Source organism: Motacilla alba, chromosome 8 (genome assembly GCF_015832195.1).
Source record: "Motacilla alba alba isolate MOTALB_02 chromosome 8, Motacilla_alba_V1.0_pri, whole genome shotgun sequence".
Taxonomy (NCBI): Eukaryota; Metazoa; Chordata; class Aves; order Passeriformes; family Motacillidae; genus Motacilla; species Motacilla alba.
Window position 1 is genome coordinate 27,715,078 of NC_052023.1, and position 22,461 is coordinate 27,737,538.

The 22,461-nt window shown below is 43.5% G+C and overlaps 1 protein-coding gene across 2 annotated transcripts in view; it reads right to left on the reverse strand.

Moving 5' to 3' along the window:
- The window catches only part of ACBD6 (acyl-CoA binding domain containing 6), an 82,661-nt gene that overhangs the window by 13,250 nt on the left and 46,950 nt on the right, over positions 1–22,461 (reverse strand). The window contains exon 7 of one of the 2 annotated variants that reach the window (XM_038144282.1): positions 10,209–12,692. The exons of the other annotated variant lie outside the window; for it this stretch is intronic. Within the exon in view, the coding sequence (XP_038000210.1) occupies positions 12,582–12,692 (111 nt within the window). The 3' untranslated portion in view covers positions 10,209–12,581. Of the gene's footprint in view, positions 1–10,208; positions 12,693–22,461 lie in introns of those variants that run through there. 2 annotated transcript variants of the gene reach the window in all.

A 22,461-nucleotide genomic window follows, 5' to 3' on the forward strand; every position in this document is an offset into this window, starting at 1 on the left:
TGCACTTTTAATTGTCAACTATAATGGCTCGGAGCTGCCACTCTGCCTTTCCAGATGTCCTCTTTGGAGAAACTGTCATTTAAAGCCAACAACTCAGTGACCATGAGAGAGAAAAAAATCCAGAAGAAAGAAGAAAAACCACCCCTCTGTGGGCTAAAGCAGTGCCTGTCCTGAACCCATGGGTTTGATTCCCTTGATTTGGGCAAAGGCAGGCCCAGCTAAAATGCCCAGGAATGCCACGGCAGAGCTGGAGCACTGTCAGAGGTTGTGTCGTGAGGACAGGCACAGTTGCAATAAAAGCCAAGTCACAGTGTGCTTCAGGAGGAGCAGAGATGCTGCTAACAGCCCAGGGAGCTTTTTCTCCTTCAAGTCAGGGAGGATAAAGACTTTGGAGACTCTTTTGGTGCCATAAACCTTCCTTGGCTTGGTGTGCAAAATCAGCACTTTCTACGTTGAGACATTCTGAAGCATCCTCTGAACTCATTAGATGAGATCTGGATTTTATTAAGCCAAGCTTGAGAAAGCCTGGGCTAGCAGGGAAGCTGAGTTCCAGTGGCACACAGCCCTCAGCATGAAAAGCACATTTTTTTTTTCTCTCCTCCTTTAGTGCCAGGATCCTTGCACAGACATCTCAAAGCACCTGAGGATAGTGCTGTGCCCTGCAGCCTCCAGACTGCCTTTCCTTTCCAAGCAGGCCTGCTCCTTAAGGATGATGACTCCTCTTTGTGGCTAATCTGGAATTAGAGAGGACGTTCACACACTCACAGCCGTCTGCCAGAGGGGGAAGGCATCAGAGCCTGGATCCTGCCCCGCAGTGGAGCACTGCCAGGGAGAAGCCAACTGCATGTGTTGACTTAAGAAGCTCCCATCTCATCACCTCAAAGGGTTGCTGTTTCTGTGACCTCCAGCAGCCTTTTAGCAGCCTCTGTGAATTGTATTAGTAGCTGATTTACCATTTGTTATTTTATAGGGCATGAAGCTGCTCTTTCATTTGCTCATGCACCACCAAGTACAACTACACGTCAGACTGAAAACTCAGCCTGTGACCACTGGGGCTGTTTCTTGATGGAAGAAAGGAGGAATAAACAGTGAGGGAAAAGGTTTATTGATACTGCTTATTCACAGACAGTCAGGTTTCCAAACAGCTATTAATGAAGTGCTACTACTAAAGAAAGAAAAAGGAAAAATGTCTGGAGAGAACTGCCTCAGGACATCAAACTCTATCAGTAACCGGGATTTCTCGATGGAGCCACCGTGCTATTAAAATACAGCTGAACTAAGTACTTGCAGTTTGGTCTGTCGTTAGGTATTTAGCGAGATGCAAAATTGATCTTCACTTTAAAGGGCTCTTTCAAAGTCTAGAGGCAACACTTGCTCTCCCCTTGTGCTGTATAATAGAGATGCTCCTAATGAAATTCGGCAGGAACGGGAGGGGAAACCTCAGCCAACTTTATAACAGACAGATTTATGTTCAGGGGTGTCCTGCTCTTCGAATGAGTTATTCTGCACAGGGCAGGGATAACAGGTTCTCCATTCATGGCTTGTACAAGCGTGGCAGAAGGTCAAGTTCCCTGGTGGTGCTGGGTCTGTGCTGAGGGCTGGGGCTGCCGTCACATCTGGGGCTGGGCTGAGCAGCTCCATCCCATTTCCTACTGAAGCAGCCCAGGGAGCCCGCTGGGACCAGCTGGGCCTAGGACTGGGCCCAGCCCACTGGAGCAGATGGCAGGTGCTGGTGGTGGCAGCTGATGTGGGGCAGTGCTGAACCAGTGACCTAGAGGTGAAAGGCTCCATATCTCCCATTATCAATCCCCAGAGCCCCCTCCAGAGTAAGTGTTGATACATTAATCTTTCTGACTGATGGAAACAAACATTCCACAGGGGAATCTTTATTTATATTGAGCCCAAATCACGCTTAAAAACATAAAGTTACGGGCAGGCTTAGGTTTCAGTCTTCCATCAGAAACATTCCCAGTTAATGCCACCCTTTTCCCCTTCCACCAAATTTAAAGAGCACGTCATCACGCATTAGTCTGAGCACAGCCCCAGTGTGGACGGCTGCAGTAAATAATAAACTGGTGTTTGTGTTTCCTGCTGTGCATGCTGCCCTCCTAAACAGTTTAATAAAAAAGGAGTGTATTTCCAAGCACTGCTGGAGTGCCTCGATGAAGCATGTGGTGTAGGATAAATACCTCCACATCAGGACACTTTTCAAAGCCATCAGGCAGAGGGGTCAGTCTGCTGTGGGTTTTTTTAAAACTGCACAAGCTAATGCTTTAAGAGTGTCTTGATGGAATCAGGGAAATTGGATTGTCCCCCCATTTGCTGGCCTAAAACAAGCCTTTTTTTATTTATCCCATTAGAGGAACACAAGAGAAACCTTTTAAATGTCACTAAAATTTTCCCTGCATTGCAAAACCCAGTCAAAAGGGTTTTAATTTTCCCTGAGACCTCTTAAGTAATGCAGTATGTCAAGATTTAATACCTTGTGTGCAGGGGATTGTCTGCATTCTGTGCTGTTTCACCAGGGTGACTCCATAGGGTCGGTCCTGGTCACTGGATTTGGTCCCTGTCAGCACTGAGCTGCTCGAACAGCCCACACCACTTCAGATCAGGTCTGCTGAACAAATAGGCAAGTGAAAACAAGAGGAGATGCAGCTTTCCCTGGGCCAGTCTGGGACTACCAAAAATTCAGCAGTGCTGCTCACTGTCCAGGGATTCTGTTCTGTGAGCTGGGACTCTCAGGTTTTGGAAAAGCCTGAGGTTTTTTTGGCTTTATTAACTTAGTTATAGGAGAGCCAAGGAGAATTGTCAAGAGGAGCTTTTATAAAACAGGGCTCCACATTCCCCAGGCATATTTAAGAAGACAAACAGGGCAATATCACAAGCAGAGCCCAGGACTGTAAACTGGCAGTGCACAACACACTGAAGCACACTGGCTAAAGATGGCAACAGGACCGTAACACCTTTGAAGGCTGGGCTGGTGCCTGCTGGTGCCTGGTGGACAGCCCTTGCTGTCCCAAGGGCTGAGGGCATTAATGCCAAAACAGCTTCTCAGAGCCCCTTGGTGCTCATCCCACTGTCAGCCAGCCTGGGAGCTATGGGTGATCTGACCTCCCAAAGTGACCCCAGCTAGTAACACTTGCTACTAAATACACCATTATTTTGCTCCTGTGGGATATGGGAGATCTTTATCCACGCCGTCCATGTTTCTTTTTGCAGACAGTGAACATGTCATACCACAAGGAAAGAGGACCTGGGATGCCAAATCATTTTGAGTGTGTAATTCTCCCCAAGGCTAGTTTTGCAGAGCAAAGAGGAACTGGAAGGCGATGAGCATCCCAGCTGGGGTATGTGAGCCTCCAGTCTCTTGTTCCGGAATTCACACAGGTGCACTGAGAGCTGGAAAAGGTGCAGAGCCCAGGAAATCGAGCACGAGGAGGCACATCCCAGCCTCTCAAACAGTCCCAATAAAACCCAGCCGTGAGACCAAGACACTGCCTACTGATCTTCCCTGTAGGGCTTCATAATCTATTTTACAAAATGTCAAAATCCAGCACGAAGATGGGAAAAAGGGGGTAGGGAAAAAAAGAAAAAAAAAAAATCAGACCGGCTGGTTACTGGACCAGGGGCTGTGTTAAAAGGATCAGGAGGTGGTGGGCCAAGCAGTGGGGGAGGGAATGGGATAAAGTAGCGGGTCTAATCAAATCAGTTTAAAAAGCTGCAGCCTCTCCGAGTTAACCTTGCCAATCAGGGAGGCAGCGGGAGCATGTCTGCGCACATTAAAGCGGGAGCGCGTCCTTGAACCCGCGCGGTGCCGTCCTCCCGCAGCCCACGCAGCCCGGCCGCCCCGCAGCCTCGCAGCCTGCAGCAGCAGAGCCCAGGATTAGGCTCCCTCCTCAGCCTTGCTCCAGAGGAAATCAGCACTGCCAAGGCAGCTCGGAGGCCGCCCTGTGATTAGAGGTGAGCCCAGGGGATTAAGCAGGCAAGAGTTGGAGAAATGTTAAAAAACAAACAAACCAAAAACCAGGGAACAAAAGGAGAAGCCCTCCCATTGACAAATGCTGCTGCATTGAGCCTGGCAGCTGTGAGAGGCATTACTAACCTTTGCTAATGACTCAGGGCGCTGAAGTCACTTTAAAATAAATATTCACTAGGAATTACACGGGTAATCTAAAGGGATTATCCTGCTGCCTTAACGGGTCCATAACCTAAACATTAAATGGTCTACGCAAGTGTTTGCATTAATTTTGACCCAAATCAACCCTTCTGCTAAAAGCTTTGGAAAGCCAGATTCAATTTTGGAAACCACGGGCCTGCTCTGAGTTAGGGTTCTTATCCATTCCTCCAGATCCTCTGTTTTCTGAAGGAAAAATAAGGCTGAGCCCTTGGAAGCCAGGAGCCTGCCAGCAGCCAGGGAAAGGCTTTAGCAGAAACACACACTCAGAACATGAAGCAGCAAGCACAAATCCAGCCTGCCACATAATCCAGTCCCTGTGGTAAAAATATCTGTGTTCAGAGTCTTGGCTCCAACCTGTCTTCCCTGGGGAGACATGGAATGCCCAGCATGGGGAGAAGGAGCTCTGCTGTAGAGAATGGGACAAACCCTGTGCCTCAGTTTCCCCACCGGTAAAATGTCATGTTCCCTCCAGCTGGGGCACTTGTCCCTGTGCCTCAAACTCTTGGAGGGCAATTTCAGCTGGATCAGGGCTGTGTGTTTGAGTGAGGCTCAGCAGTTTGTTCTCAGGGAGGTCAGGAAAGCAGGAGTTGAGGCCAGAGGGGCTGAATGATGAGCTGAGAGCAGCTCCTGTGCACCAGGTAAAGCTCCTGAGAATAACTTCATTGTCTGTGCCTGAAAAAGTACAGTCTAAAAACACAGAGATGCCTTAAAGCCACCACTCACAGTGCTTAAATTGCATTTGAATCCAAAGGTCCTATGAGATAGAAAGAGGGAATAAATAAAAGTATATTAATGCTTCCTTCCAGCAGGCATTTCAGACCCAGACCTGGATAAAGGACTCAGGGTCTTCCTCATTTCCCAGTCTCGTAGAAATTAGGAAAGTGAGAGACATGATCAGGATGTTTGAAGCACAAAAATGTGCTACACCAATGGATTGGAAGTGCTTGGGGTCCTTCTGGGTCCTCTGTCCAACACAGTGTAAAGAAGAATCTGACACAATGGGAAGGTGGCAGGGAAAGCAGTGCAAAAAAAGCTCAATTTTTAAAAAGCTCACTATTTCTGATGAAGGGAAGAAAAACACGTGCAACTTTAATGTTTTCTGAAGAGTTTTTTCAGAAATTCCTGCCCTTTTTTTTAGGTTAGAAAAAGCCACAAAACACAAAACCATGAAAATCTAATCTGGTAAAACCTAATTTCACAGGAAATCTTCTTTGAAAGCCTTGGCAATACAAGTGGAAGTGCTGTCTGAAGGAAGTGTGGAAGAATGCTCCAACAGCAGCATTTTAAACTCAAATGCCAGGCAAACAGTAAGAGCAGGTGAAGCCACTTTTACACACCCTAAAATGAAAAATCAGCCCACTAAATGAGATTTCTTCCCTCTGAAATACATGTTTTTATGAACCCCTGAATATATACTAGAAAAAAAATTAACAGATAAAAACAACTCCTGTCTTTAAAGAAGATGTTTGTTTAAAAGGTAAGGGGAAGAATTCATCAAAGTTTTATTTATGTGCTATAAACAAACGATGAATAGATCAACATCCTCCTCACTGGGGAGACCTGGAGCTTTCAACAGGGATCCAGAGTACCTGCAGAGCATTGCAGGCCTAAATTGGCAGGAATCACATTCAGGTGTCTGTGAACAGGGACCTGTGGGACTCACTAATATTTACTGCTCTGTGCTGCAGCCACCAAGGATGTGAGTGGAAGTGGAGAGATTTTAGGAGTCAGTCACTTCTGCTGCAGCTTTCCTCAAAGCAACAGGAAGGTTCCTAGCCACGTTACACACGGATATTCAACTATCAGCTGATTCTAGAAAAGCTCCATCAGAAAGCCATCAACCAGTCCAGGAAAACTCACCCTGCTGCACATCCTGGTCATGCCACAAAGCCTGCCAGGACCTAAAGCAGACTGGAAATGATGGCTCAAGAGCTTCAGTTTGTACCGAATGCAGCAGCCCTGAACGCCTAATTCCATCTACCAAGAGTTTATGCAAGTAAAGCCCTTCTGTGGGCTTCATGCCTAATGAATACTAAACTTGGATCTACAAATGCCCTGATCACTGTATTTCTCTGGGTTGATACAGGCAGCAAGGTTGGGAAAAGCTGGGCAATATCTGGAAACAAAATTTTGTTTTGTTTTCTTCCCAGGACACCCAAGGTTTCCTAAGGAACATGGGTGATTATTGACTTTGACTACCCTCCCTCAAGAAACATTTTCTACAGAACTTCAAGTCCTGTAACCAGAACTTCTAGTTCCCACACTCTTTTTGCTATTCTATTAATTGTTCTGCAAAACTTCCCCCACATCTCGTGACCCTGTGAAGTCCCCAAGTCCCTGTGATTTTTTATGCAGTTGTAGCTCTCATAGGAGCAACTGTGCAACAGCATAAAATTCAAAGATAGACAGCTTCCCTGGGTGGCTTTTCACACCTTGAGTGCTCAGGAGACAATACCCTTCTCTGAGAGGAGGCACAGTACTGGGGAGAGATGGTACATATTAATTTCTAAAAGAGGATTTTAATCATGCAACGTCCTCTGCAGTCGCACAGAATTTAATCTCATTGCTGACAGTGGGTGATGGGGGAGCATGTTAAGTGGAAAAGTTGTATTCAAGACCTTCTTGCAGATGTGTGCTACAGGCAGTCCCTTGGGAGGAAGAAAATGACCCAAACCTGTCTCTGTGGCTGCTGACCACCCTGGCCTGGGCCCCATCCGCTCCCAGCAGAAATGCAGGCGCACTCCCAAAGTTCTGCACAAGGTTCAAGTACATGTGGTAATACAGTTAGCATTTATCAAGCCTTACTTTACAAATATTGATTTATTAATCTAGGCAAGACCCTGGGATATACACACATAGTATTCCCATGTTGGTTACAGAGACTGAGACACACAAAAAAGCCCCACTGTCTGACTTGCTCAAGGTCAAACGAGGAAAAGCACCCACAGCCAGGATTAGTTTGGGGATGCTGAGCTCCCAGCGCCGTGCTGTGACTGTCAGGACACACTGTCCTTTTCCACACTAAGTCTCCTCTCTTCTAAGATCTGGCTTCACCTAAGTCTACATTGAAGGACACTCTCACTTTGTGAAATGGGAAGGAAACATTGAAGTTGCAAACCAAAAGCTGAGAACTCAGATTCTCCCAAGCCACCATGGCTGGGCTGGCACCTGCTTTTGCACAGTTCAGGCTTCTTCCTCCTCTACTTGCAGGCAGCTTAACCATTCTTGGTCAATGAAACAATTAAGTGTTAAATACAAGAATCCCAAAGGAATGAATATCATTTGTTTCGCCAGTTTTTAATGGGCCCTTAAAGTTTGTACTTGGAATAATAAAACAATTATTTTTTAGAAGCTTCCGTGAGAGCAAAGAATGTTGGTGACAATCAATGCCTAGGATGGGTGAAATCCAATGCTTTTTTGCCTCTCTAGAATAAAAAATACTTCCCTATAGATTCAAAGTTAGGACACCCCAAATGACGACCCAACAGAATACAATTCCATAAAATCCACACATTCAATGAAAAAGGATGTGTGTTTTCAAGCAGCACATATCTGACAGCTACTTTCTAAAACAAATCAAACTACTGACCAGGCAAGTCACCCTAAGCATCCTTTTGAAGTATTAGACTAGCTTTGGACTCCAAATGGATAAAAATTAAGTATGAGACAACAGCAGATGGCTTCAAAATGCTGAGGAGTTGGAAAGAGTGACCGTATACTTTTGTATACAACAGCCTTTCCTGTGGTATGGGAGAACTGTAAAAAGTTAAAGCATCTAAATGATAAATACAGACTAAATCTGAAGCAATGGCTTTTAGAAGACAAGGAATTAGGAGAATCCTGCAGAACCCTGCAGGAAAATCATGGTCAGGCTCAAGGCACAGTGCTCTGTGATTTATGCTGCTGAAGGCACGGGATGTTCTGTCCACTCCCAGCTGGCCTGGAACACGGGAAGCGTTGCTGCTCAGCCAAAGTCCAGCCCAAAGTCCCAGGGCAGACAACAGACAGCATGAAAAAAGAGGATACAACTTTATCCAACACTGAATGCTTAATGACAGAATCAAGGCCTTTCTCCAGTTTCTCCTTGCTTTTCCTCCTGAAATCCCTGATTTTTGTTAACAAAACCTGAGGAAAGCTGACTACCTGAATGTGCCAGACATAGTCTCCTTTAAGCAGCATGTAATTCATAAATACAAAGAAAATTCTACTTAGTTTTTTCTTTCAAAACCAAACACACCATACTTACAATGTGATTTTCATTTATTTTTAAGAAGCATTTTAAAATTTCCTCGTAAAGGTTTTTTAAAAATTAAATTCTAATTCTATTCAGATGTACTTGGGCACAAGACAAAACAAAAACCCTAATAGTCTAACAGAGAAGAAATGTCTCATTTGCTGTTTTCTATCCTGATTCAAATGAAAAATTAAGACTGTTAATAGACTAGATTAAACTACATAATTAAGCAAACATGGGCAGACATTGTGTACCTGATTAGCAAATGAAGAATTAAATTTACTATAAAGGTTATATTTAGCTGCAAATGAACACATTTTAATGACTACTAACCAATAAAAATCAACCTTTCCTGAGAAAAATAAGCAAGAACTAGATATAAATTGATTATTAAACCAATTAAGTCAACCTTAACCCGTGAGGATCTCCCTCATTAGAGTCACTGCTGGATGCAGAGCTGCTGCTCTATGGTATGGCCACCCAGGCAAACACAAAATGATGCAGTGCCAAAGGTACAGTCACACACAGCACCTTCCCAGCACATCCACCCCAAATTACACCTCACACTCCCGATACTAATGCATGGAGCCCATTAATTTATCCTATTTTCCTCTATTAAACCAACAGGAAAAAAACCAAAAAAGTGGGTCCCTGTAAGAGCCTGAACCATTTTGAGATTCTGGTGAAGCTTACTGACTTTTTATTTCTTAGAAAAAAAAATTGTGTTTAAATGTAAAGCAACTGGTTGCAGCATTGTGGGATTAGTTGGACGAATCCTTCTGTGGATATAATCAGCTTAATGGCAACAAAGATCACAGTGCAGTTAGTGCAGCTGTGACACTCAGAGCATTTCACCAAAGGGGAAGGTTTGCACCAGGCTGGAACACTCCCTTTTTATTTCCAGCCTCTTTTATTTCCAGCCTCTTTCCCTCTCTCTCTCTCTCTCTCCCTCTGCAGTCAACATCCCATCAGCTCCATTAGCATGAGAGAATTAAGGAGGGAAATGGGTAGGGTGGAGCAATTTACGTCTGTGGGTCAGCATACTTACACAGCGCCATATAATTCAATTAAATGGACAAATAAAGTGGTGCTAGTTGTTTTCCAAACTCAGGTTAATTTTAACTTAATTCCCACACTGCTGTGGGCCAAAGGGCTGTCTGAGGCTGCCTTACACATGGCTAAATGGCCAGCTGTCTGTTATGGAACAGACATGCTCTTAAGAGCATCCTTACTCTCAGGATGTTCTTAGTATCCTCATCTTCTCACAAAAAACTGAACTTCAGACTAAAACGGAAGGCTTGATTCCCCTAATTACAGCTCTATTTGCACTGGCAAATTAATTGCTTTATATTAAACCTTCTCTCACTGTTAAATTGCAAAAACACCCCCAAACAGTAGAACATAGTAGATGCGAGATTTTAGCTTATCCTATAAGAAATCAGGAAATGCTATTTTCTAGACTTCTTAAATTAAGACTTCCATAATTTAATCCTCTGATCTACCTATCACAGACCGTATTAACACTTACAAAAAAGAAACAACTAAATCCTAATTTATTAACCCCTAACTATTCCCTTTATGGGTTTTGCTTCCTGTCACCCTGATTTTTTAAGACTTTTCTAAGCCTTCTAATGTTTGCATTCTTATAACAAACTTTCTCACACACAGTTCTGTAAACAACTTATGTTTTGCATTCTTTCATGGAGGAGGAGAGAATTGATGGACTCTTGGTCTGTCCAGTGTCATTGGAGAGGTGGCACTGTCACCCTCCAATCCACCGTCACTTTTAAAAAACTATAAATGTTAGAGTCAGAAAATAAAAGTCCCTCTTTTTTATTCACCTGGAGAGCAGCAGTGTCCATATCATCTTTTCGTGTCGTATTACGACAGCTTCCCCCAGGAAAAATCCCCTCCGATGCAGGTGAATGCACTAATGACTGAAAACCACTGAGGATAAATACAGAAGACCCACAAATCTATTACATGGAGGAAACTGATGGATATCAGTTTGCTAAGCAGGAACACCTTAGGAACAAGCTGTAGAGCTTGCTAAGGTCTTCCCTCTCAGCTGGTACCACTCAGGCCTGTGCAGCTGCACTGTGGAACCAGATCTGTGAAGGAGAATTAATTTCCATTTGCAGAATAAAGACCTTTTTGAGCACCACAATGTTTTGAAGGCCTTAAAATAAATCAGTGCTTGAAGATCCACTGCACCTTCCATAAATAATGCAAGCGTTCCTCCTCTGCCTCGGCCAAAATTTCCCGTCTCCAAAACGTCAGTGCAACACCCCGCTGTCAACCTTCCCACCAGGAATACTTGCACTTCAGCACTTCTGCATGGATATAATTTGTAAAGTGCTAGGCAAATAAGCACACTCTGAATTGGGAAATGTTCTTGACAGACTACCTGGCATGAAGCTTTCAAGCCCACCAGGAACGTCGGGAGGCCAGAGCTGCACGTGTCAAGTCCATCACCTTAGGAGGCTTTCAAAGTTTTGCTTTTTGTGATGCTACAAAATGCATCTCCAGAGCCATTATATGAATTAGTTGGAAAGGGGTAGGGGGAAGGAGGAGTAGCTAAGAACAGCAATCCACCCTGTGAGGACATTTAGAAGCATCTGGCTCGGAGATATTAAGAAAGGAAGGAAAAATTAATCATGCCGGCTGGGAAAAAAAGCCTGGCATCAGCACAGCCACCTTGTCATAAGGCAGATATTAATAATGTGAACCCCCAGGGAACACTCAGACATCTGAAAGATCCACTTGTTGGCTCTCACTGAGCAGGCAGGTTTAACTGATGTCTCTTTGAAACCTCCTGAATCTTATGTTAAAACACTGCTTAGGATTTTTTTTAAGCAGGAAAGAACCCTCAGCGCTAAAGATCAGATATTTCCTACATTCCTCTCTTCTTCCTAAATGGTATTGAAGAGACAACACCTAACATTTTGTAGACCTGTAGCTATGACGAATATGGGAGAGAAATGGAGGTGAAAACTGGTTAAGTGTTTTGAAAAGAGAAGAAACAAAAAGGCTCGTGCTGGAATAGGAACAACCACACCTGGCCAGGACACCACAATTTAGATATTGGATTAGATTAAGGTTAGAGGAGGATATAAATTAATGGTAGTAGCAATAACTAGAACTCACATTTTCAAGAGAATTTCTTAAGCCAATTAAAGAGGGTGAAACTCTCCTTTTTTGTGCCTTGTTACTTCTCCACAGCTGTCGTTCCTGAAAGCCAACATGATGAAAGAACCATTCATCTGCCCGGATTTTTGCTAAAAGCACGCCAGGCACCCTCAAAGTTGTATTTCTGATTTCCTGGATCACCTGTGACTTGCTACAACTCCAGATTCCCAGGACACACACCTGAGCCTCTGGAGTGTAGCACCAGCTACAAACCAAATGTCTCAAAGACCAACTGATGACAGAAAAGATGTTTCTGTGCTATCTGATGATGCAGGAGATGCTACCATTGAAGCCATCAAGCAGCCATGTCAAACAAGATGAGTTGGGGTTGCCAAATCTAGATGGACAATTCCCCCAGTTTGGGAATAGTGCTGAGAAATTCTTTGTTTAGAAACAGCCAAACTCCTATGTTTAACTGGAAGATGATGTCCTGGAGACCAGAACTCTACCTGGTGTTTTCAGAAGCTGGGCACAAGATTGAAAGCATCATCCATCCAGAAATGAGTGCCATTGTCTGCTGGAGTCAGAACCAATTTTGCAGCTGGTGACTGTGTTTTTAAACCACCCTATCCCAGAAGGAAATATTTTCTGCATGGGGTACAGCTGTGATACATTCCTATGCAAATGAAGCAATTTTCTCTTTTTCTCTATGAAAAGTCTCCCATTTCTTCTCCATCACTGATTCTTCCTCCCAATGGACTTGGTAAAATGCAGCATTTGCAGGTTTTGTTTTTTTTTAACTGATCCCAGCAAGGGACACACTCAGCCCTAGGACACATGCCAGTAAAAGTCCCATTGATTTAAGCAAGGAATTCACGTGTTTATCCTTTGCCAGAAGTCCTCAGTAATGACACCTTCCCATCCTTTAAATCCTCAGTAAGAGTCCTTCTGCCATGACCCTCCGTGTCACCGTGTCTGGCACTGCCTGGGGAAGCCATGAGCCAAGAATACCATTTTTCTGCTGATCTCTGTTTTGTTCTCTTACTTCCATTCACTCAGCCTTTCCATTTGCACTACCTGTGGCACTGCAGCTGATGCCAAGATGATTTCTTTGGGATAGGGATGGTCTTTGCTCTTGCTTAATACCTTGACCTAAAATTTAAATGGGAACAAGAGGAACACTTGAACTGACAGGCAAAAAAAGGATGACTTAAAATCCATGTCTAAATGACTGGTTTATATAATCTTCCATTTTTGTCTCAATACACATTTATAACCTTTACATTGTGGTTTATCCCAGCTGACTGGGCATAGCAAGTTGTTTCTTTCCAGCTGATGAGAGCAAACCAACCACATCCAGGCTTAACTTTTCCTTCTGAGAAGTAAAATGAATGATTTAAAGTCACCACAGCTCTGACTTTTCCTGCTGCTGTTAAAGATCCAGATCAAAAGTGCCTCCAAGGTTTAAATTAACCTCTTTTACTCTGCAATTAGTGCTGGAGGTAGGGGTGTATGTGATCCCTTCCCATCACTCCAAAAACAAGCCCTTGGTCATTAAGCTGTGAAAAATGGATTATTTGCAATTGCTGAGCCGTAACTTTACAAATCTCTTCTGAGTCTGACCACTGGAATTCAAAGTGTAATGCTCAATTTCATACCACTTCAGAAGCCAAATTACCATGTAATCTGTGAACACTGCTTCAAAACATCCCCACAATAGCAGCAGGAATAGGACATCACAGAGAAGGGAACCAGGCAGCCTTGGCAGATCTGGCTTCTGATTCAGATTTCATCTGCACAGTCCAAATGCAATTAAAACTTGAGTTAAAACAAAACAAAACAAAACAAAACAAAACAAAAAAAAACAAAACAAAAAACCAAAAAACCAAAAAAAAAAAAAAAAAAAAAAAAAAAAAAAGGAAAAGAAGAGTAAATTGAGATTTCCTGAACACAGTTAACCTGGCCTCTGGCTGAGTCCCAGCACACATGTCAAAGTATCTTTGTAGCCTATTGCTTTCTGAAATACTCTGCTTGTCTTCCTTCTGTGTTAGATAAAGTCAACCAGTCCAAACTCCTCCCTTCCTGTTTTCCTCAGTAATCCCTACCTGGATTTGAGAGCTGTGCTGATAGAGAGACTTTTTCATCCAGTCACCAAGCCAGGGGAGGAAAATGCCCACAGTCTGAGCTGGGGTTTTCCTCCTCTTCCAGCACCTCACGCCCACACAAAGCTCATCACTAACTGTGCTCAGCCTTGCTGCCAGCAGCAGGGACATGGGGGGTTTGCTCCACCAGACCTCCAACCCAGTCCTGGACAAGAAAAACCTTCAACTTTATTCCCATTCCTTTCCCCTGCCTCACAAAAATACTGCTGGATATACAGTAAAGGCAGGAAATATCACAGGGAGGGGAAAAAAAATCAATTAAAAGAAATTTGCAAACCATTGTGTTAGAGCATCTCATTTAAAGCAGCCACTTTTTATCTGCAGGGCAAGTTAATTGCAGTACTATCGTGGCAGTAATGTTGTGCATCACAGAAGGTGACAAAATTTTTAAGGGTATTTATTGTGAGGATACTAAATTCAGGACTGTACCCAACAAATTAATTTACAAGGGTGGCAGAAGTCAGCTGGCTAGAGCTGCTATTGCTAATAGCTAGAAAAGACCCACTTAATCACTTTGCATTTTTATTTGCAGAAGATAAAGAAACATTTCTTTCACTAATAGTTTCATGCTTGTTTCATCTCATTTTATCCGGACTGCAGGATATGTTTAATTTCATTTCATCAGTTTTCTAAGGTTCTTAAAAGTACCATATTTTTATAATCTTGTTATATCCATGAGATAAAAAACGATTATTTGCCCCACCATTTCCCAAATGGGAAACCACGGCAGAAAGAAATCAAGTGACTTGTTCAAGGTCACACTGGGATTCTGTAGCAAAACTGGAGAATTAGAAACCTAACTTGACTCTGAAAAGACCCATAAAAAAGAATTTCTTCACTGAATCCACAGAGATTCTACAGATCTGGGCATCCACTGCTATATTTTTTAATAACATATAACTGTGGAAATCCAGCTCTGAATGGACAGATTTTGTCATTTCTCTCAAATGAAAAAAAAAGCAAATTCTCTCACTTGCATCAAAGGTGTGGCTCTATAAAGAGGAAAAAATGGTAATGTTCATATTCTAAATTATTTTCTTCCTAAACCTTAGAAGAGCCATGACTCAAACTAAAGTGCAATTTCAAAGTTCTGTGTATTCAAGATGCGTTGCTCACGAGATCTTGCTGTTAAGTCGTGAATTGTTCAGTACTTAGATTTTTCTGTTAGTTTTTATATACAGCAAAATAAATCAAAGAGCCCCTTCTCCCCTTGATGACAGTTGCCAGTGCAGTTCTGCTTGCAGTGTTTAACAGCCTCAGGAACTTTTTGCTCTTGTACAGGCTGGGCAGGAATGAAGCAGGAGCATACAAATAATCCAAAGAATTAAGAAAGTGAATCTGGAAAAGTGAATAATGGATTTTTTTGTCTAAAATTCTCAGTAACTAGTGTTCTAACAAGTGAAACCACCAGCTTGGAAGGAGGAGGTTGTGCCATGGATGGGACATGAATGAGGAAAGTAGTATACAGCAGAACAGCAAGTAATAGATAACAACAGCAGTTTATAGAAAAAGCAAGTGTATGTGTGTATATATATATATATATATCTATATATACACACACATATATTTATGTATTGAACAGCTGCCTTGTTCACTGCATTCTGTCCACACAAAGCAAATGTCCTTCAGTGGAAAACAAGAGGTGTTTCCCAGAGACAGTTTCAAAAGGGTGTGAGGGTACAGAAGGAACATTTACACACCCATGAAAACCAACAGTTGCTCATCACATTAAAACCTGACACCTGACCAGCCAAGGCTTTTGCCTGACACCTGGAAACCTGACCTGTGGAGCCAAAGAGATCTTCTGAACATTTCTGAGCTGGACAAGAAGAGATGCTTTAGCCTCATGCAGTGTTAATGGGAGGAGCAGGTGTGTCAAACCAAGTCCCTGGCTGGGTCCAAGCTGCGGTTTCCATCTCTCTTCCAAGCTGTGTTGAAGTGCATTGGCAGAACAACATCCATCTGGGATGTATCGAGTGCTGACCACAGCAGGATTTGTCCTCTGCAAAGAGGATACGAGCAGAACACTCCAATCTGCATAAATGTTGCATTAATAATGGCCTAGGTGAAGACTGCATTTTAATTCTGAACTCCAGCCGAAGGACCTGCTTCTTTCAAAGTTCAGAGAAGCTTCTGCAGTTGCTGGTATTGATGAGTATTTCAGTGCCCACTCCCAGGGAAAGCTGTGTGCACAGTGCAAGGCCACAGATCCCAGGCAGGACCTCAGGCTTCCTCTCTTAGGAGTTCAGGCAACACCCAAACTCATTCTTGGGCAAGGGCTTGGGAAACCAGCCATCCTTAGCACATGCAAACCCCTTGGAACAGAACGTTTTGGAGGTCACAGCAGACACTGGATGCTTTTCTGAAGAACAGGCAACATCACATCTGCCTCTGCTGTTTTCTCTCACACTACAAACCCCACTTAATGATTATTTACACTTCCCTCTTCCAACCTTCTTCTGTCCTCCTATGTAAACGTGCTATAAATACAGACTTGGCATAAAGCCCATCCATCCACGGTTCAGCTTCCCCTGATCCTAAAGGTCTTTTTCTGGACAAACTGTGATTTAGCTCCAAGTTCCTGTAAGCCTGAGCAACTTCTTCCAGTCTCCATCAGCACTAATGTGACACTCGCCCTTGTGCTACTGATGAGACACCTGTACCTTGAGAAATCAAATTTCAGCATGACTCATGTGGACTTCTGTATGGACATCCTTCTCCTGAGGGTCCCACGAGTCCTTCAAGAGTTGTTTGGGGTTTTGGAGGGAACACTGGCAAAAGTCACTCTCCACTGTACATGCCATAGGACTTTGCCCTGAACAAGACCAAGACCTCTGGCCAGTGTCAGATAATCCGTCACTATAAGCTACTTGCATCCAAGCCAGATATTTATTGCTATTGATCTGCCTGGTCCCAGTGAAAGACTTTTGTTCTCCCAACCCAGGACTTTGACCTCAATTAAGTTATGAATTTCAATCCGATAGACTGCTCCACTTACCCTGCTGCTCTCCCTGACTGGATTAATTAGAATTAGCTAGGCTGGGAGTCACCCCGAGCGCCTCATGGATCATGTTATTTTAATAATAAATAAAGAGACAGCAGAGGCATACAAGGAAGGATTTTGAAAGATTGTTCATCCAAGAGCATCATTCAAGACCTGCCAATACTAATTTCTCTGAGTTTGATTACCTCATTTACTTCTTTTTATTTCTATTCATTAATTGAGTTTTATCCCCCATTACTTCAGCTCCCCAAATGTGCCCTTCCTATAAAGGAACCAGACACACGCTTCGCTGTTACAAAGTTTTATTACTGCAGCTCATCAAAAGTATAGTTAGCAGGAATGGAATAGTCATTAAGCATTTAATAATCTAATAGTGCTGAAAAAAAAAATAGGAGAAGGGGAAGCAAGGGAGAGGGACAAGACAGGCCTGTCTGTTGCCATCAAGTGTGTACTGAGGGCTGGCTGGTGGACAAAACCAAGAAGGTATCATCCAGCACTGGAGAGAATGCATATATCCATCAGGATATTTTCTGACAGCACAATAATACCTTTGGAACAAGCCTAAAACTGGTTGAATACCAAAGGAATTTGATTGGCAAGGAGAAGTTTCTGAACTAGTGAGTCGGGGCCTGAGAGCTGCATTATCCTTATTGCTTCCCTTTCCCTATAAAAGCAATTACACACCCAAGGATGTCAGGCTGCCCAGGCCTGCCCTGAAATGGATTGTCTCGGGCAGCCATGTCACGGCCACACTCCAGAGTTACTGACCCATAAACAAGCACTTATTTGTCACGCTCATTTTAATATTTAATTGGCTGGAACAGCAGAAATGGATTTAGATGATGGAAGTTCAACAGTTCTTCCAGTGCTGGTACCCAGCCTGTAGACAGGCACCTCCTAGCTTGAGAATGAGCACCACACACAGCCTCAACACACCTCCGTGGAAGTTCAGGCCTTTGCTTTGTAACAAATTTCTCTTCCAGCCAAGCTGAGCTCTGTTAAAAGAGGAAGACTCATTGCAACATGGAATATCTAAGGTGAGACAGTCCATTGGTGTGTTAGATAAACTAGATTACTCCAAGACAGGATTTACTTGTTTTGTTACAAAAGAGAGCAACTGAGTAGATTTTCTGTGACAGGCAGAGAGAGGATGGCACCAGCCTTTGCTGGCCCACACGAGTGGGGATGCCTGTTCACGTGGATTTCCAAAAGTCTCTGGACACACCCTCTCACCAAAGACTATTAAATGATGCTATCATAGACCCAAGAGGGAAGGTCTTTGCTTGAGAACTGATTACAAAATTAGAGATTGAATAGGAGTAAACACCAGCTTGCACAATTGTTGGTGAGAGCTGGAGCCTCTGAGGGATCTGTGCAAGGGCCTGGGTTGTTCAGAAGGGAACAGGCGAAGAAGGCTGGGAGTGAATTATCCAAGTGCTTTAAACCAAAAGCTGCCTGTAAAATGCTACAAAAGGATCTAAAGGTGACAGGGTGAAAAGCCTGCAGATGAAATTCAACTCTAAAAACACACCAAGTAATGCCCATGTGGAAAAACAATCTTCAGTCTAAATCCAGAGCAAAAGGCTCTGAACTAGCTAATACAACCACTGTGGAGACAGATCATGAGTTATTACAGACAGCTCTGTAACACCAGCTCAGTATTCGACAGTAGTTAATAAAAAATAAGAAAACATCACTATATTGCTTCATTATATCTCATATTGTACTTACAGCTTGGGCACTGGGAGAAGTGCTGCTCCCTTCATCTGAAAATAAGGAAGAACTAGAAATGACCCAAAGAATGACAAGCAGCAAAGTTACTGAGCAGCTTCCAAATGGGGTAGGAGTAAACAGATAAAACTCCTCAGTCTGAAAAAGAAGTGATCAAGGGGAATCAAGGAGGCCAAGAAAGCCAAAAGCAGGACAGAGAAGGTAACTGGGGGAACAATTACCATTTCTCATTACACAAGAAAAATGGGCTCTCACATGAAATGATCATGGCAAGCGCAAAGCAAATGCACAGTTAAGCTACAGGACTCCCACTAGCATAAAGTTTGGGAATTCAAAGAGGGATGAATGAAATTTATCAAAGAAAAATCCAGAAATGCAAAAATAATAACAGCGGTTCAGGAAGCCTCCAAGCCCTGGATCCTGGGAAAACACATGAAATTATCACTGTATGCTTACCCTACTCTGTCTCCTAAGCATTCTCTCTTCCCTGTCACCAGAGACACGACTCTGAGCTAGAAAGTCTCCTGCACTCACACTGTCCTCATGGATGCAAAAGTAACATGTGCAAGTTGAGAAACAGGAACCTATTAAATTAGCTTTGCCATTTTCAGTGCTGTTCTGCCACTTACAATCCATGGAGCTATAATAATGAAAAATCTTACTTAAAATCTAACCAAAATAAGCTTAAAGAGTTACTGCCCCAATATCTAAAGCATTAGAACAATCTTATTTAGCAAAACTTAAAAGTACTCTGTGCTGAAGACTGCAAATTTGAGATGCCCCAATGATTTACCTAAAATTGGGGTTTTTTGTTGTTGTTTTTTGTTCTGTATGGGTTTGTTGGTTTTGATTTTTAGAGCAAACCAGAAGAAACAGCTACTGACAACAGATGACTACAAAATTCCATTTGGAAGTAAAGCCTTGAGACTTTTTTCAAATTGAGAAGTCCTCAGGGAGAAGGTGAGTGGCAGAACTTCTTCAAAACAGGGAAAGCTTTTCCAAGAGGCTGTTGGTAAAAGAAAATGTTCTAGGAACCACGTCTCCTGAGCAAAGGGTAGCTGATGGCTTGGTGGTTCCTCTGACAGGGAGGACTGACACCAAAGCCATAGGAAATGAAGCAAGGCTGGAGACCATTCCTGGGGTGATTAGAGACCATTCCTAGGGTGATTAGAGACCATTCCTGGGGTGATGCTTCAGCTGAAGAACCAGCTTGGCTGCCAGTGGTATGCTGTTTGTGCAGTTCCCCAAATACCTTAATAAGGGGCTAAAGCATTTCCAACAATGACCTCGGGAATTACAGGCGTTTTAACGCATGCTGATTTCAAAGATGACCCCGGGACCAAGGGCCATGGGGCCATCCCACGTCCTCAAAGGGAGGCATTCAAGGTAAGGCTCTTTCCTGCATCTGCAGGGACACATGTAGACAGTGGGCAGGGAGCAAGATACCTGTTTCTCCTCCACGGTGCCACCTGCACTGACCTCAAAGCTCACTGCTGGTGCTGGCTTCTGTCTACTGTGAGCATTGACAGGGAGTGTACCACAACAGAGCTGTGGTGTCAGGCATGGAATCAAGCACAAGGCTCCCTGAGCTGAAACTGTGTGCCTTTCTGCCAGACTGCATTCCTGGCCCAGCACTGGCCATGGAAATGCCTCCCTCTGCACAGCACAGCCCTCAGTACAAGGCCCACAAGCCACTAAAATGTGCCCCCTGTCCTCGGTCCTGGCTTTTTAAACCCTGCCTTTTGATTACCACAAAAGCAGTTTTAGACTTTTGAGGGCAAAGCAGCAGAGACCACTGTGAGTTTTTTCAGGGCCACCTCTTGGATTTCACTTTTCAAACACTGGTTTTGCAGGAACAGGATCCTGCAGCAGTTCCTGGTTGGTGAGCTGCTTTACAGGCAGTGCTGCACATTTGCTGCCTGCAAGGGTGCCAACTGCTCTGCTGCACCAGCCATGAAACAATGATTCATCTGCCTACAGGGAGCAGAAGAAACAAAGACTGGATATGTGAAGCTGGAAGATAGGAAGAAACAATGCTAAAAAAGCCCAGCCTGGACAAGCAGAAGGAAACATCTTATCATCTGTACAACTGATGGTCAGTGTTGATGAGGCCTGAGGTGGCTTCAGAAGCTAAGGAGCAAACCAGGGATAAATCTCTGCCTTTCCAGCATATATTTAGAGTGCAAATATTTTGCAAATGTTTCTGCTGAAAGGGACTTTTCTCCCAGTAGGTAAAAACGGCATCTGCTGAGTGGTGACCATTTAACATTCAACCTGCTGCCAATCTACATTCCACAGAGAGACCCGCAGGAGAGACATGGAGCTGTGCCACCTGTAATAACTGTGTGACTGGCACCATGTCAATGCTTTAATGTAGAATGCTACCCTCTGTCACTAAGCAGATCTCTCCTTTCTTTTGGCTAATGGCTTTCACACCCACTGGCAGCAGTGTCAAAACTGAAGGGGTTTGTGGCTGCAGAGTCTTCAGAGATCTGCTTAACAAACCTGACCACAGAAATACTGAGACAGGGATGGAAGGTGGTTAAGGGAAGAAGGACACTACTGTGGTTAATAAATCTGCTCTCATTCCTTTGCTTTTCATCTCTGTTTAGTGTCCCTGTGTGTTTGCCACTGTAGCTCCCTCCCACAGCAGTGGCCAATCCAGCAGTACCTGTGACATCCTTTGCTTGCTGTGAGCATGCCTATGCCAAAGCCTCTGCTGCAGTATCAGGTCCAGGACAGGACCCCTCCTGGCTTTATGAGCCATGCTTTTAGTATATTTAGGGAGAAATTGATCCTAGGGACATTAACTACAAGGGCATGTGGCTGTTGTGTTCTTATTTAATCTCAGCCAGGTTTAGAGAATGGTCATAACAGCAGAGGACTTTGGCAGCTGGCACCCTACCCACAAGTGTGTTTGCATCCCCCATCTCACTGGGGAGGGGGAAAGATGTGGAGATGGAACCTGTGGTCCTTGGTCACAACAGCCAAAACATCCACATCAATTTCTCCATCTCCCTACAGGATCATGAGAGCATGACTAATGTTTGGTGCAGGAGGCAGGGAAAAGATGCACATTTGCTGAGAACAGCTTAATTTTAAAATATCTACATGCCTCCAACACAAGACCTTTGCTGTGAAATCCAAATGAAGAAGGATGAAAAGAAAAAAAAAGCAGGCATGCAAACAGGCCTGACTATTCCTTGCTTCTTTTTACCCTATACAGACTCAAGTCTTTTAAGAGTCAGGCAGGAAAACAGAAAACCCACACAAAACCAGCAGACCACCAATCTTAGTAATCTTCGGCATATCCATAATTTTTACTTAATTTTTAGCTAATGGTGGAAATTAGTCTTTGGATAGTTGATAAAAATCAACCTGTCTCTGCTGGGTTAGTACTGTGATCTGTGGCCCAGCAACTACTTCTAGTACAATTGATTTTCCTTTTTGGCAACCAATAGGTCAGTCAATAATAATGTTGTTTGAAGAGGATTGAGTCATGAGGGAGATGAACCCTCCCTGCCATTTATTATGTTTGTATTGTCTTCATTTGAAAAGGTTTTTTTTCCTTTTTTTAATCCCCAGTCAGTGAAGGTATTACAAGGGGATGGCTGCTTCACGTCTCCAGGAACACTCTGATCATCAGTGCTAGGATGCAAACAGAGGAGGGAAGTGAAAACACAGCCTGGGGAGGCAACCATGCTACTCTCAGTGCCTTAAAAAAGAAAAAAAAAAGAAAAGAAAAGGAAAAGAACTCCCCAGTCTAACTCAAAATATGCTGACAAGCACCACCTCAGGGCATAAATATGACTGACCAGCCTCACATGAATTGGTACAAGATACAAATCCAACACTGGTCCCAAAAATCAACCAATGCTCTCTGCAGACAGCACAGACACCAGATGCTTTTCACTGAAATTACTACTATATAGAAATGAATAAAATAAACCCCACATATACTAGCAACAGGTTTCTTAACCTGATGATTTTCACCTTTGGTCTCAAGTTTCCTTCTCAGACACCT